The 15,688-nt window shown below is 39.7% G+C and overlaps 2 protein-coding genes across 2 annotated transcripts; one reads left to right on the top strand and one right to left on the bottom strand.

The window, feature by feature from the left end:
- Positions 1 to 666: 666 nt before the first annotated feature.
- On the top strand, positions 667 to 2,093 carry LOC137272887 (uncharacterized). The gene is made up of 2 exons (XM_067805306.1): positions 667 to 772; positions 1,228 to 2,093. The coding sequence occupies exons 1-2, from the start codon at positions 667 to 669 to the stop codon at positions 2,091 to 2,093; spliced, it is 972 nt and encodes a 323-aa protein (XP_067661407.1).
- A 3,041-nt stretch (positions 2,094 to 5,134) lies between these two features.
- LOC137291893 (uncharacterized) lies at positions 5,135 to 9,854 on the bottom strand. The gene is made up of 5 exons (XM_067823447.1): positions 9,623 to 9,854; positions 8,824 to 8,898; positions 8,371 to 8,439; positions 6,864 to 7,064; positions 5,135 to 5,982 (listed from the first exon to the last, which is right to left on the bottom strand). The coding sequence occupies exons 1-5, from the start codon at positions 9,836 to 9,838 to the stop codon at positions 5,827 to 5,829; spliced, it is 717 nt and encodes a 238-aa protein (XP_067679548.1). The 5' UTR covers positions 9,839 to 9,854; the 3' UTR covers positions 5,135 to 5,826.
- Positions 9,855 to 15,688: the final 5,834 nt, after the last annotated feature.

Below are 15,688 nucleotides of genomic sequence, written 5' to 3'. Positions count from 1 at the left end.
CAATTGTGTCTATTTTGAATCAGTACCCATATTCACAGTTTCGAGAGTGACCGAATGAATTAAAAGACTTAAAATGTGCTACGGTTTGATTTGAACATTCAGGATATTATGTCAGTTTAAGAAATACTACTGGAAACGAATAAGGGAACACTTAAAAGTACAGTTGTTTTTCCCCCCGGAATTTCACTCACAGTGCAATACATACCTTGTGAAGAAACTTGGAAAAGAATAAAGGAACACTTGTACTTCTATGTGTTCCCTTATTTGTTCCTATGAGTATATTTCTTATTGATAAGATATTTATGTTTGATAGTAAAGTTCAGGGCCTATGAAGTGTTATGGCGTTTTAGAAGTTTATATATTGAATATGTTGAGGATTTGTCAGATGTGTGTAAAGTTTAAGAGTATGTCATGGATGAACACTTTGATCAGGAGCTTGATATGTTCGTCTCTGATGATCATGTTCAGGAGTGTTAGGTTTAAGGATTTCTTCACATTTTTATCTGTGACGATCATGTTCAAGATGTGTCAGGTTTAAGGATTATTTGACATTTTCATTCACTGCACAGTGATATGTGTGGGTGACTACTGCAACGGCTTTGTACTGAAAATACCTGCAGCGGCAATACACAAATATCCATCTGCCCTTGAGATCCTGGTTCCAAGATGAACAAGCTGTACATTCAACTGCTGGCGCTCAACTCCGCCATCGTCGTCCTTTTCATAGCTGCCATCACAGTCTTCATCGCCGGCGTATACAGCCCTGACAGAGGTATAGAGACAGACAATATACGAGCTCGAGTATACAGTCACATACAGACTTTGATATATCGTTTAAATTTTTTTCAGGAATCAAAACATGCCTACATCGTTTATAGTGTCATTGTGAATTGGTGTTGAACCATTTAATAAGTCGACAAAACAGTGTTTGACTGTTGTTACACATTCGAGTTTGATATATACTGTCTTCGCCAGCCAACTTACTGGGTAGCCGTGACAAAACAGTACGGTTGTATCTCTTTTCCATGATAAGAAACAAACTCATCTTTAATATCATAGCTGCCATAGCTGGTAGGAGGTTATATTGCATTAATAATTGTGCCTTCGTGGCGTCCTTTTCTGCAATGCGCTTGTATTGTTATCGTTTTGAAACCTCACGAATTCTGTGTATATATCATAGATTAATAATGGATGATTTCCGACTAAAAGACGTGTATATTTCATAAGTTCCAGCACTGCAAGACCTTGTCCCCGGTTTGGACGTCTACCCAGCCCGCTGGACACTGGTCATCACCTGGTTCGTCTATTCCTGGCAGCTCAGCTGGATCATCTACTCCCTGATCCTTGTTTGCAGGTCAGCTCCCCACCCAGTCTTGCTGACTCCCCTTTTCCTGGGCATCTACATCGTGGCTCTTGTACTCCAGATCATCATCAACTCAGTAGCCTTCACAGACATCGTGTCCTTGTCATTCGTTGCCCTGCTTCTCATATCCGTAGCACTATTCGGATGTCTGGCTCTGTCCTACATAGCTCTATACCAGCACGGATCCGTTCTAGTTCAACAGCATCGCAGGGTGGACGACGCTCTCATCAGAGGACTGGTACAGAATGGTATAGCCTTGTACGCTACATGGACCTCAATAGCTGCCTTCATCACGATGGCCGTCTTGATGGTTTACAGATCTGATCCAACCATCAACCAGGCAACTGCTTCCTCTGTCGTCCTAGCCTTCATCGCAGCTTTCCTAGTAGTCTATAGCATCACTGATCTGATTGTCCTGGACAGGTATTCCCGTTACACCTTCACCCCCTACGCTGTCATCATATGGGTTTTGATCGGTATCCTTGTCAGTCTACCTTCCACGAATACTACCAACTTCATCTTCACGGCTGTGCTGTTGGGCATCTCTATCGTTGCTCTGAGTGCGAAGATAACCCTGGTTGTTGTCCGAAGGAAGGCAGACCCTGTCCTGGCTCACTTGTCTGCGGGTGTGAGCGCGCATGGGATCGAAACGGGAAATGCAACCAAACCGGAAGTTTCAAAACCGGAAATACACAAACCGGAAGTAAATGGAATGGAGGCCGGCTATTAGGAAAAGACCGAAATGTGCTGAGAGCATGAGAGCATTTTGCATAGAAAACAGCTCTCTGAGATATACAAATATTTTTCATACTATATTAAATTCTAAATGCTAAATCCTATAGATAGTCGTAAGAAAGAGAGGAAAAGAGAAAGTGATCAGAGGCAAGTTTGAAGATAATTGGGTAAAACATCTAACGACATTATCTTGCGATCATAAGATCAAGCAGTTCAGAAAAGGATTAACATGTTCCGGTTGTAGATGGTTAAAACGTTCGATCCTGCTTCCTTAGCATTGTTTATCTGGCATGTGATAAACCCGGAATAATGTTTTAAAGTCCAATACGTGTACAACAAATCTTTCTGATTTATTGCACGAATGCAACTCTTGAATGTAACATTTCTGGACAATATGTCATAGCTTTGTTTAGACAGTTATTGGAGTACCTGTTTCAACGTTTAGTGCAGCTTTGTACAGTTGTCTGAGACCCATCACTGCATAAAGAAATGCATTTTTTGCTAATCACAAAACAATAATGTGTAGCCATGCTCGGGACGATATTTGGTGCCACCAGATAACTGTTTCTAAAGACCCCGATCTAATTTCATAGTAAAACTAAAATTGTCTTAATAGTTTCGATTAATGAGGTTTGTTGTAATCAAAATGCACCTACAACTGATACTTCTCTGCATCTTTTGATCTGCCCTCAACATAACACTTTTAAATGTTTTTACTAAGAAGACTTTTAATGATGTAATCGTGGCCAAACAACATTCCTTGAACCAAATGACAGTCTTTGACCTGTATCATGTTATTTTGTTTCCCGTCTGGTCTGGTGAAATATTGTTTGGCGTAGAGGCAGAACTGATTGTTGTATAATTTATCTGTTTTAGAGACATTTTAGAATGAAGGTGAAGGTAAACCAAGTTCCTTCACCGATACGTCGCATTCATTTCAGTAAAGAAGTTGACTATCCACAGACCTGTGGATATGTAGTTGATATCATGTGTAAGAGGAACTGAGTATGATCTATGTGAACGATGTACATGTGCGTGATCACATTTATGTGGCCAAGTGCGATCGTGCCGCGTGCTATCTTACTGTATTGAAGTTACGCTCATTTTATTGTGCCTGTTCATGAGTAATGAATAAATAGTTTTACTTCCATTTGATGTTCTGAATGAGTGTATACAGAGAGGCCACTATAACTATGTCGTGTCACGTTGTCTGTGGTGACACAATACCTTCATCGAGGTTAATAAAGGCATTTACACACTCAACCGACATCGATAAAAGACCCCTTGATCCGAACAAAACATCAAGAACGTCAGATGATAATTATATTAAGGAGAGAGAATATTGAGTTTGAAGTGTCTCTTTATAACATATATGTTTCATCTCAGTACTGCAGGTAAATAATGAACATTCGAGAGGGGTGGAAATATAAAGCATTCTGGTTTGGTGGGGCAATTGTGTATCAGTGTAATATACGAACATAGGTTTAACCTGGATTATGTCTCACTAATTCCTGATCAGTCATTCAGCAACGGTCGTGGCTGACAAAATGTGAACGCGTTTTTCGTAAATGTCCGGGGCGTGAGGCGAATATCCGAGGCTCAAGAGTATGTGAGTTTGGTTTGAGCAATATTCCAGCAATATCGCGGCAGGGGACACCAGAAATAGGCTTCACACACATTACCCATGTACAGATTAAACCAGGGCCTCCTCATGAGTGGGTACTCCAAATGAATTATGCATGATGTATCATGTAGAAAGCCAGTCATGCAGACTTGCCCAGATCAATTTCTACAACTGGAGGTCCGATCTTCAGCGACCAGTGGATGTCATAAGCGACAAGCGGGATCGGAGACCAGGCCCACTGGCAGATATATCGATGTTCATGACATCAACCACTGGATTACCTGGTCCAGACTGCGGTATTCACAGCTTTCCACATTTAGCTGACCTTTGCTAACTGCACTGTGGTCAATGACGAGTGATGCCCACTTGTTACCAACGACAGATAACTGGAGAGATAGGATTTACTGCTGTAGTCATTAAGAAAAACAGTTCGCTCTACCTCCATGAATAGTGTAATGAAGTACAATGGTGGACTGTAGTTTACAGTTGGAGCAAGCATACTACTCAAAATCCACATATACGGCTAAGAAATGTTTAGAACTCAAATGCCTCGACTTGACTGGTTACGTCACCGACGTAAACATCTCTGTTATTTACCTCTAATATTCGAGTATACTGTATCAAGCACATTTGAACTTCGTTACATACATGTAGTCATGTCTGATCGGTGAGTGAATGTTTAAAAGTAAAACCCAAACAGCAGTATATATCTATATATTCACGCTGACCTAATTTGAATCCAATTCATGGTTTACAAGGCAGCAGTGTTCAGTGTAGATACGGCTGCCCATGGAAAACAAATGCATGTGTTTGATTTTACTGATTGTACATAAGGTTGAGAATGTACCAGTTCCCTTCAGTATTTGTGTTATTGACGTGAGGCGACATTCAACACACAGGCAATTACTGTGTATATATACACATGTATATCATAGACTACGTGTTTTGCATGCGACGAGTTTGTGCTTGGAATCAGTCTTTTGGACCGACATTTTCACTGACAGGCGGACTAGATTCTTCACTTCGTTGTCATGTAAACGCTAAAAGTTAATGACGACATCTCACTTATCGTCTTGTTATCCTTGAAGGTACTGATATTTGGACCCTTGAAGGTAAGGGGGAAATAGGTCATCAGTAAAAACCATGCTTGCCACAAAAGGCGACTACGCTTGTCGTAAGAGGCGACTAACGGGATCGGGTGGCCAGGCTTGACACAGGTCATAGGCTCCCAGCTGCTCAGATCGGTGCTCATGCTGTTGGTCCCTGGTTTGTCTGTTCCCGACTTGGTTATTTCGAGACCGCCGCCATATAGCCTAAATATCGCTGAGTGCGGCGTAAAACTAAACTCTCTCACTTAATCATTGAAATTTAATGTGAACATGGCTACAAACATCAAAGATCACGGACAATGGTAAGGAAAACAGGTTTTATTTTCATATACTGGAGCACGATATTATTTCGTTCCCATACATGACCTGAATGCGCGACCACAAAAAACGATTTACCGAGTATTAGATACACTCTTCAGCAGTCAGTCACCACGGCAACGGTGACGTCACATTGCAACCTTTTCACACAAGGCATGGGATGTGCGTAACTATATGCCATTACTTTTGTAGCATTCACAGTCCAGGGATAATTCCTTCATTAACATAAATAATATCATGTGTCAAAAGTGATCAACTATCGAAAATTTATGTTCCTACAACAGAATATATTGATATGAGAGAAACTTATGTCAGTCTCTTGATTGTCGTTTAACTTCAGACACTGTTAACAAATTAGCGGAAACATTACCTTCCTTCTAATGCGTGGATCTTTTGCGCTTGTATATTTCAAGAACAGATCAATGTGAAGAGATATGGCATACAGTCGAGCACCGTTGTGTCGAACTCAGACAACTCGAATCTCGGTTGTCTCGATATAAAATCTCGGCCTTGGCAAAATCCTTCATAATTTATAATTATTCAAGCTCATTTAACTATTACTGCATCGATGTCTCGAAGTTCGGATAACCGATATTTTTTCTTGGTCCCATGAATATTGAGACAATGGTGCTTGACTGTATATTCACTCTCAAATATATGTGGAAAATCAGTTCGGACTAGGCTAAACACTGTCTCAGCACAAGGAAAGGAATCAAGGTCAAGGCCGTGAATGTGGCCTTTGATTGGCCAGAATACGGGGGGAAGCCAGGGTATCGCGTTGTCTCACCCTCTCTGTCCTCCATATTGTCGATGTAGTACCAAGTGTCTATGCCCTGCAGTTGGAGAAAACGACGTTATGCTCCAGAACGTTAAGTATCGTTTCGTACTGAGGTAATGAATGCATCCATAGTGTCTATGCGTAAAGAAAATTGCAGTCATTTAAATATACACGACGAGTCTGCACTATATTTCACTATGAGACGTGTTTGGCATACACCTTCTTTGTGAATACAAAAATTGGTACTTGTGTGTTTAAATGTATTTTTGTTCCTATGTATGCTGTGCCGATGTACACTTGCCAGAGGGTTGCACATATCACTTCGTCGCCATGATGGACAGTCAGTCGGGGGCAACTTCGGAAGTGATGATGAGTACCCCAATGTTACCCACTGTGATTTAAAACCCTCTGACATGGGCAAAAGCACTGAGTATTGTATAACATTGGGACGGAATCGACGGATGGTCCATCAACATATATTTGGCACAGTGGATAGGAAATACGTATTTGTCTCAACAGTCAGTACTGTTATGTGTCGCACATGGTATACGTTGCCTCATAACCGTCCCCAAAGGTTATGACAAATGCTGCACACATGCTGCAATTACAGTAATCACAACCCTTATCCAGTAAAATACACAGAAGTAAGTGTGTGTGTACATACTCGTTCTGACACTGGAATAGTGAAACACTGTAAAGTTGTAATACGTACAATGGTCCCCCACAGATGATAATATCATAAGTTTATAAGAAATGGACATTATCCAGTGTAAACCCAAATATGGAAATTGAAATAGGGATTAACTATCCGTTGATTATGACATCATATCGTTTTTTGAGCCACAAACGAATAAACAAGGGGATAAGTAAAATGACTAATGTTTTCATATTGAAACTATGAATGTTATATAATTACTATTTCAAAGCAATACGTACCGAGCCACATCGATTGGCCACCACGTACCACATCATACCACGATCGACGTTGAAGGTCAGACGCCCGTTGCAGCTGACGCTGTCCCCCATGGTGGAGTCGTAACGCTGCATACAGCCAGCTTGGGTCATTCCAGCGTCAAGAGTGAGGACTTGTTGACCACTGCCGGCAAATTGCAGAATCGACAACTTCTCCTCACAAGACTGTAAAACAAGCCAAAGTGTATGACTTAGTGATGTTTTGGGTTTGGCGGTGCATTGAGCAGTCTTAGAACAAATCACGGCTTCTCTTAAGCGGGAATATACAGGAGTGAAATAGCGATATCTATTGAAACGCCGGTGTGGGACTATGTCAGTAACATGACGATGTATGAGTTGGGGGATAGAAGTAATACATGTCCTTGACGTTTTACCACTTTCCTCGAATAATAGGCATAGACGCTCCCCGAGCGAGTATCGTACGCTAATTTCATTTCTGACGAAGGCATGTGACAGTGACTGGATATATTGTGTAGGATATATTTATTTTTAAATGTTCATGCACCCAGTGATTAAAACTGACCACAGCTTTCAGTATTTACTGCAGTCACTTTGACCATCCTTACATGTGTCGTGTCTGTACATAAATTTCAAGTAGGTGACATTTGGTGCGGAACTTGGGTTTGTATGTGCAGCTTCCTGTGCTCGAAAATAGGCTAAACTGATCGGAATTTGTGTTTCTAATGTTCCTTAAAGGACACTGTATCCATGTCTAGACGGATTGACTGCAGGCAGACTGGATATTTAAAAAAACGTTACTATAAATGTCTATGGGACAACATTTGTAGTTGTGTAATCATTACGCACAGAATACAATTTATTCATAATATTTACTGTCAGGCACAACGAACACAACCCCTGGGAACTTCCGCCCTTAACCACCACCACCACCACTACTACTACTACTATTATTACTAGTAGTAGTGTTGCTGCTACTACTACTACTACTACTACAACTACTACTACTGCTGTTGCTGCTGCTACTACTGCTACTACTACCTCCTCCGCTGCTACCACATCCGCAGTAAAAATTACGACTGCCTCTATTATGTTTTTTGAAATGCGACCGCTACATATGTTCACATCGTGCTCAAGAAAACATGTTATACATATATCACGAACAATATGGGCTTTATTTTCACGGAATGAGTCAGCTAACAACTTTCCACGCCACTTTCGGAATAGTCTAAATATATCACGGGGTACTCAAGAAATAGGCTTCATGCATTGCGTATGTGGGGATTTGCACCAAAGACTTGAAATATGGCTAGAATTGTCGCAAAACACTGCCCACTCATTTTTTTAAAAGAGAACAGGACACGGTTGAACGGCAGTTACGCCGAAGACCCAGGGCTACATGGATACAGTGTGAGAAGCCAACTGTGTCCCTCGCCGTGATGTTGCTGGAATATTGCTAAAAGCGGAGCATTATACTTATTTCACGTCATGTACACGGCATTACTATACTCACCTTTGATCCTTCGTTAGCCTGGAAGAACTGATCCTGAGTATAGAACAAGAACTTCATTGGGCTATAAGTCTGAAAAGAAAGAAAAGATTTAAAGGACTTATAACTTCGTATTATACCATTCAAAAGAAATTAATTCCACTTCATTTCGTTATAACGGAAGCGATACACAGCGTATTGCCGCGACTTATGGCGACATTTAACGGCGACTGGGACGACTGTGTGCTAATCGTGACACCCAGCTGCGACGTGGACGACTTACACACCATGTTTTCTCCTGAGGGTTGGGGTACCGGAAGCCCCCATGATCTCTTGGCAATGGACAAACGTAGATTTGTATTGCTTATAGCCGTTGTTATGCACTAATACAGACATTGCATAAAATGGTTACAAAGAATCAGCTTAGTCTCGTCGCTTTATGACTTCGAGGCGATGAAAAATTTAACACACTCTTACCCGAGGAAACGTGATATTGTAGTTGAAACGGACGTAGCCAGTATCGAAAGTCCATGTGTCGATCAACTGCCAGTCCTGGAAGGGGCATAGAAACATGTAAGTTTTGTGATATGAGGATTGAACAATTCCCAGTTTTTTTAGATTGGCCAATTAAGCGGTCCAGTCATTGACGTTTTTAAGCGTTTTACAAGATGGTATGACATACACTAATAGGGTCATTATTGATTACATCCAGTCATCCGACCTAGTTGGCCACTTACTTTTATGAAATCTGGCCATTAAACAATATCTAGTGACCTTTAAAGACTGCATTATAAACATAACTTCAATTGCGTTATAATACATAATAAACATTTGGCTTCAGAACACGTCTTTACAGACGAAATATCACTAGCGTCATTACGAATACCTTATCACAACTTTTAGCGTAAAGTTCATGTTATAAAGCCTGGTGAAGCAACTGATGGAGATAACTGGTGTCTATTAATAATCCTTTTCTTAAAGTTTCAGTATCATGTCGCAAGTTCACTACACGCCACTTCCATCATATCACAGTAGTCTACGATCATTCATGACTGGCTGAAAACAAGATGTGCTGACACTGCATTTCTGGTACGACATCTGTGGTATTTACAACATATACTTGAAACTTGTACCAAAACGCATTGCAAAACTTTGTACCTAAGTGTATTATACGAAACATAAGAACTTCATCATTCCAGACTTTGGGAACGTTAATCATTAAGACGTAATCATTGTACATCGGATACTCAATAATCATTGTATATAGTATACTTACACTAGCTGTTTGTAGCCTCCGCTGAGCGACTTTGTAAGTAGCCGACGTGAAGGACGCCAAACACAGGGCATACAGCAGGGAGAGAAAGACAGCGGCCATCTTGACGTTTCCAAGTTGATCCCGAAATGTGGCGTCTTCAAGGTACCCGTCTTTATAAAGGCAATGTGCTCCGTGAAAAGTCAACACTTCCTTTGTAAGATGTAACCGTTTTGTCATGTCGAGCGAACACCCTGCTAATGACTCATTTGAATCTATCGCATGAAAGAATTTCTGTCAAATTATTGTCAACAAGATCAGGCTGGGTATGTGAATCTCAAATAATGAAGACTGTTTCTTGGATTAATAAAGCTGCCCCTGTCCAATTAGATACAAACAAGCTTGTTATGTTTGGGAGAGTAGTTTCATGTTGTGGGTTCAAGTAAACAAGTCAGTACACCTAAGATATTATTGTTGTTGTACCTGTAGGTGGCCGTGTGTATGTTTCCTTTTGCACATAGAAACAAAAAATGATATATGCCCTACCGTAGACTAACGTCTAGTCGTTGACATGAACATAGTTTAACAAAAAAACATTCCCTAAAATTATGGTGATAAAATATAATGAAAAGGAAACCAATGACTTTTTATCATTTTAGAAACTGGTAATCTACAGACAAATCAGTTATTTCAAGGTTTCATACTAAGCTTTCTTGGGTATATTTCGTGTACTGTATATCACTATTTTGCCCTTTACTAGTGTTTGAATAAGCAGGATATGCAGATTACGTAGACTGGTTGTTCTCTGGCTTTGACGTGGTATATCTACAGGCAAATCACTAGGGAGGGCTGTGGGATAGGCTAGTGGTGAAAACGTTCGCTTGTCACGCCGACGACCAGTGTTCGATTCCCCATATGAGTACAATGTGTGAAGCCCATTTCTGGTGTCCCCGACTTGATATAGCTGGTATATTGCAAAAAGCAACCTCACTCACCACAAAACGTCAAGTTATTTTTATGTGTTTGTAAATGTGTTTGTTGAACACGTATCATGAAAAGCGCATGCAGAAAAGGTTTTCCATGTAATGCACGTGCAGTGTGTCGGACCCATGAATAGAGACATCGACTGTAAACAGAAGAAAGGAAGAAGAAAGAAAATAAATAAAAAACCCTCATCAATAAAAAGGTCATCCTTTCATTCACAAGTTTTGGACACACAGGGTGATAGAAAATGTCCAGAGTGGCAGTAATATCGTCATTGGGCATTTGGGAGCAGGGGAATCCCAGTCTGTCGTTGTACAAGGCACTTTCCTTCATCTATGTTCTAGCTTAATCGACCTATTTACATGTTTACTACAGTCCTTATTTGGACCTATTCGTTACTATTTTAAGAGTGTATGATCTTGTGTCGTTATGACAACGTTTACCGTTTGACGTTCTTCAGCAGTTTTACTTTCGGCACTTCCTGCAAAGTTACAAGATGGAAAGAAAAGTAAAAGGTACTTGTTATTTAGTTTTATATTTCATCACATGAATATCTAAAACATTCTAGATCTCAACCTATTATAATTACATTTAATTTCTTTTAAGTCTGTTATTACACAGTGCCATTAAAACCGGTTCGTAATATATATTTGTAAATGGAATGCAACTATATTTTGTTCATATTACTACATTACGATATTGAATGCCAACATAATATTATGTTTGTGTGACTCAAATTTCTGCAAAATGGAAATGAACAGTCTTTTGACTTCATGGCGACAATAGTTGCCCCGTGCGACTATATCAGCAAAAGTTCTATTTTAAAATATGTTTCATTTGGTTTATGTTTAGAGTAGACTCATCAATTGTTGACATATCGAAATTGTTTAGTTTATACCTTATCAAAGTACACGTATAGGATTTAGTAACATGAAGCACAACATTCGAACTGCCCAGATAGTATAACACGGAACACTGAGGGAACGTATGTAATGTCCCTTAACAAATTTAAAAGTAGACTTCTATGTGATGCATGATAATTGTATCACAATATTGATCACAACTTTGATCATCTAATTAGCGCAAGTATATGAGTACGTATCAACCCAAAAGGTAGCCTGGCAGTTGAGGTGTCCTCTTATCACTATGAAATTCCGGGTTCGTAATAAATTATTTTTCGAAATTACCATAACGTCATTAATTGACCGATTATTTCAGTCCAGTTTATGATTTCCTCATACACATACAAATGTATTTCATTTTGGTCTATAGTGATGTATACTTTAAATGCTATAATGAAGTGAAGAAAATTACGTCAGAATGGCAAGGACATTTGTGCACCATCATTTAAGATGCCACTATATAGTGGTTTTGCTCTTCAGTCAACCGACTGCCAAAGCAGTTATCAGGTGTTGGTATAAGAAATACAGTTTGTTCTACCATCATGTATAGTGTAATAAAGCAAACTTTCGCCCTGAACTATTATAGTTAAAGCACGAGGACGTTATAATAGTTCAGGGCGAAAGTGTGCTTTATTACATTATACATGGTGATAGAGCAAACTGCATTTCGTTTTTGAGATGCCGTATTTAATACTTTCTATGCCGAATTTCGATTACTCTATGGCAGAAAGCAAACGACGGTGTCTGTGACCTAAATTACGAATCCTCGCACAGGGCTAACTGACGCGCTGTTCTTTTCACGTGTCAACCCACTACGTTAAGATAAACGTTACAAGAAAAACTGCAACTGCAAACAAGGAAGCCGGATGCGACGAAGCAGTGGGAGGCTGTAAGAGGCGGTGGCAGCTGACATCCACCGTGACGTCGGTTACATTGTGACATATTGCGAAACAGTTCGATTACGAGGGGCAGACTGGAATGGCGTAGTGACATCCAAACATTGTGACGTACTTCCAGGCTAACGATGGTTCCAGCTTGAAGCTGAGAGAGTTGTCAGCAACTTATGTATCCAAAAGTGGAGTAAGCTGCCCATTTCGTTATATCTGGCATTAGGAAATCTCATCCCGGTCTTATTCGGTAAGAAGCAATTGATTTATTGCATTGAAAAACGTGTTCGTGATTTCATGAAGTATTTTAAAACCCACGCTGTAATTCGTAAAGGGGTTTCATAACAAACTGTTATGTGTCATAACATCTTCCATTGATTTGAATTGCTAATACGTGAACTTTGCCATTACTGGTACTACTGATACATCACTCATTCCATTCATGATTTTCATTCAGAAGCTTTCCCACCTTCTCAGACCATGTAGAACGAGAACACTCATATGGAATAAAATAAAATTCATTTCATATTGTGTGGTTACAAACATAATTTACAATCCTACAATAACTCCTGTTTCTTTAATATAAACGAAAATAAAACAATCTAAATAAGTAATCAAATACGTCTATTAGGCCTCTCGTGAATGTAACCAAATATGGCGTCGGCAGTGAAAGTCATTGATTTGGTCAAAATTGACGGATAGTTGGTAGTCTGGCAGCCAAATCCACTTCTGGGGCATGACCTTGCTTTGGTGCCGATAGTACGTTTATTGTGAGTTTTACTTCTCAAGATTATCTATTTCGAGAAATTTCTTACTGGACCTCCATCAGCACTGAGCATTTTTCACAATTGTGAATTATTATTAAACAGAATTATGTATACACTGAATGTATCTATGAAACATTACAATCTAATTTAAAAAGAAACAAAAGTCCTTCACAACAACAACACATTTCCTGATGATGTCATCACATGCACATTAGATGGTGAATGCATCCGTGACAAATAATAATGCTAATACTTCACAACTATGTTGGGTTTTTTTTCAAGGCTCAGTCAGGTAGGTTGAATTATTTGTGTGTGGTTCTATATTTTAATTTTACAGACGTATGGGTAGCATAATTAAGGTAATAGCTGTAGTAATTACACGTGGATGCAGACATTCTGAATGTGTGTGTATAGCTTACTGCTTTCAAAATATTCACGAAACGGAAAGACATCTTGCTTGATAGTGAGCACCATTGTGACGTATTTATACATGATAAATGGTATGATATTGACATATTATTGTTTCTATAAGTACTGACCTTTTGCCAGCATTTTGTAGTCGCATGGGCACTTGCACATGATAACTTACTGTAAAATCTCTTGTTTTAGATTAAGTGCCATGGAGAGGGGGTGCTATTTTGATTGGAAATTTAAAGGCAATGATTCCCTACAAAGTAAGGGACTCATAAACGTTAAGGCCAAGCGAATTCAGAACATTATTAGATTCAGTAAGCTGTACCACGATAACATTCATGGGAAACTGCAGTCCCAGTTTCAGAATGATTCAGGTATCATCCTTGAGGCCCACAAGGTATGCGTAGAAAAGTACCTTCATCCGAAGGAAGTTCAAAAGGCTGTGAAACGCCATGCTGGTGTTGCAGATCTAGGTAAGCCTGCTCCGAAAAGAGCAAAACAGTCTGAGCTCTCCAAATTTAACTTTAAGCATCATCGTATTTACTGTGGGGAAGAATGTCAAGTTAAAAAGGATCCAAAAAATCCTTCAAGGTGGAGGCCAGCTTGTATGTGTACACAGTTTGTAAGAATGGGACATAAACCGTCATTGAAGCAAGAAGTGTGACGAACGAAGTGATGAATGGGCATCTCAAGTTAGAGTCAGGGTGTGCGAGTCAGGTTAGTGATTTACATGCTGCTGATGCACGCTATAACAAAAGCTGTCGTGTGAAGTTCATGTCTCCAAAATCCACAATTGCTGCTGTAAGGGCAGAACAGGAGGCCCATCATTGCATGTCGTCAGAAAAGTAATACATGACGACCAGTGAAAAATCTGGAATTGTACACCTTATATGTTGAAGTGTACACCTTATATGTAGAAAATGGAGGGAATGACCTTTCTCGCCGTTGCTTGTGACCAGACTATTGGAGTACTTTGGTGATAACCTTATAGCTCTATGATATCCAGGAATACCTACAATTTTGGCATTTCGAAGTGATGCCGCCATGGCTCTGCGTATCATCCAATATGAAGATGATGGGAGCAGGACAATTCCCACCCGGACAAATGCCACCTGGACAATTCCCACCTAGGACAACCCCCCCCCCCCCCCCTGTTATTTTCACTATAATCCCCACCATACCACATGAAGTCTTTACTTTTCGCAATACTCACTTTGATAAAATATAAGCTAGATGAAATTTTAGGATCAAATGTTTATAAAACCAGTTTATTTGAGCATGGGTGCTACTTTAGTACAACATACATAATTTGAGATGGTGCCAAAAGAAGACCTACTTATTAAAATAACATTGAGAAATGTGTATTGGGAGCAAGTGCTTGGCAGATCAAGCGTTTATAAAACCAGTTTATTTGAGCATGGGTGCTACTTTAGTACAACATACATAATTTGAGATGGTGCCAAAAGAAGACCTACTTATTAAAATAACATTGAGAAATGTGTATTGGGAGCAAGTGCTTGGCAGATCAAGCGTTTATAAAACCAGTTTATTTGAGCTTGGGTGCTACTTTAGTACAATATGCATATTCTGAGATGGTGCCAAAAGAAGACCTATTTGTTGAAATATCATTGAGATATGTGTATTGTGAGCACGTGCTTGGCAGATCAAGTGTTTTAAAAACCAATTTATTTGAGCTTGGGTGATACTGTTTTAAGTATACCTATTTTCAGATGAATCTTAGTGTGAATGTGAGCACGTGCTTGGCAGATCAAGTGTTTTTAAAACCAATTTATTTGAGCTTGGGTGATACTGTTTTAAGTATACATATTTTCAGATGAATCTTAGTGTGAATGTTCTTATAAGGTGAGCATACATGCTTTGCTAGAAAAGAGGTAGAATTCTACAGGTTTTATCCTTTTGTTTTTCAGCAACTAATTTAGTAGTGCTTGCTGGACTACGAGACCATCTGGAATACAGCTGCGACAGAGTTTCCGAATGCTGATATCAAGGGATGTTTTTACCATCTGAGCCAGAATGTCTACAGAAGGATACAGAGTTCAGGTCTGCAAGCAGAGTATTCAACATCAACTGAACTGCAAACTCAGTCAAGAATGATTCCAGCCTTAGCGTTCATCC

The sequence above is a fragment of the Haliotis asinina genome, chromosome 1 (assembly GCF_037392515.1).
Source record: "Haliotis asinina isolate JCU_RB_2024 chromosome 1, JCU_Hal_asi_v2, whole genome shotgun sequence".
Classification (NCBI taxonomy): Eukaryota; Metazoa; Mollusca; class Gastropoda; order Lepetellida; family Haliotidae; genus Haliotis; species Haliotis asinina.
The sequence above is the reverse complement of the archived record's forward strand: the minus strand, read 5'-3'. Positions and strand labels throughout refer to the sequence as shown.

Coding starts and splice junctions, on each gene's coding strand:
- LOC137272887 (XM_067805306.1), top strand. CDS start 667: ATGAACAAGCTGTACATTCAACTGCTGGCGCTCAACTCCGCCATCGTC. Junction 773..1,227: donor CGTATACAGCCCTGACAGAG/GTATAGAGACAG, acceptor ATATTTCATAAG/TTCCAGCACTGCAAGACCTT.
- LOC137291893 (XM_067823447.1), bottom strand. CDS start 9,838: ATGACAAAACGGTTACATCTTACAAAGGAAGTGTTGACTTTTCACGGA. Junction 7,065..8,370: donor AGGCTAACGAAGGATCAAAG/GTGAGTATAGTA, acceptor CTTGTTTTACAG/TCTTGTGAGGAGAAGTTGTC. Junction 5,983..6,863: donor TGGCCAATCGATGTGGCTCG/GTACGTATTGCT, acceptor CTCCAACTGCAG/GGCATAGACACTTGGTACTA.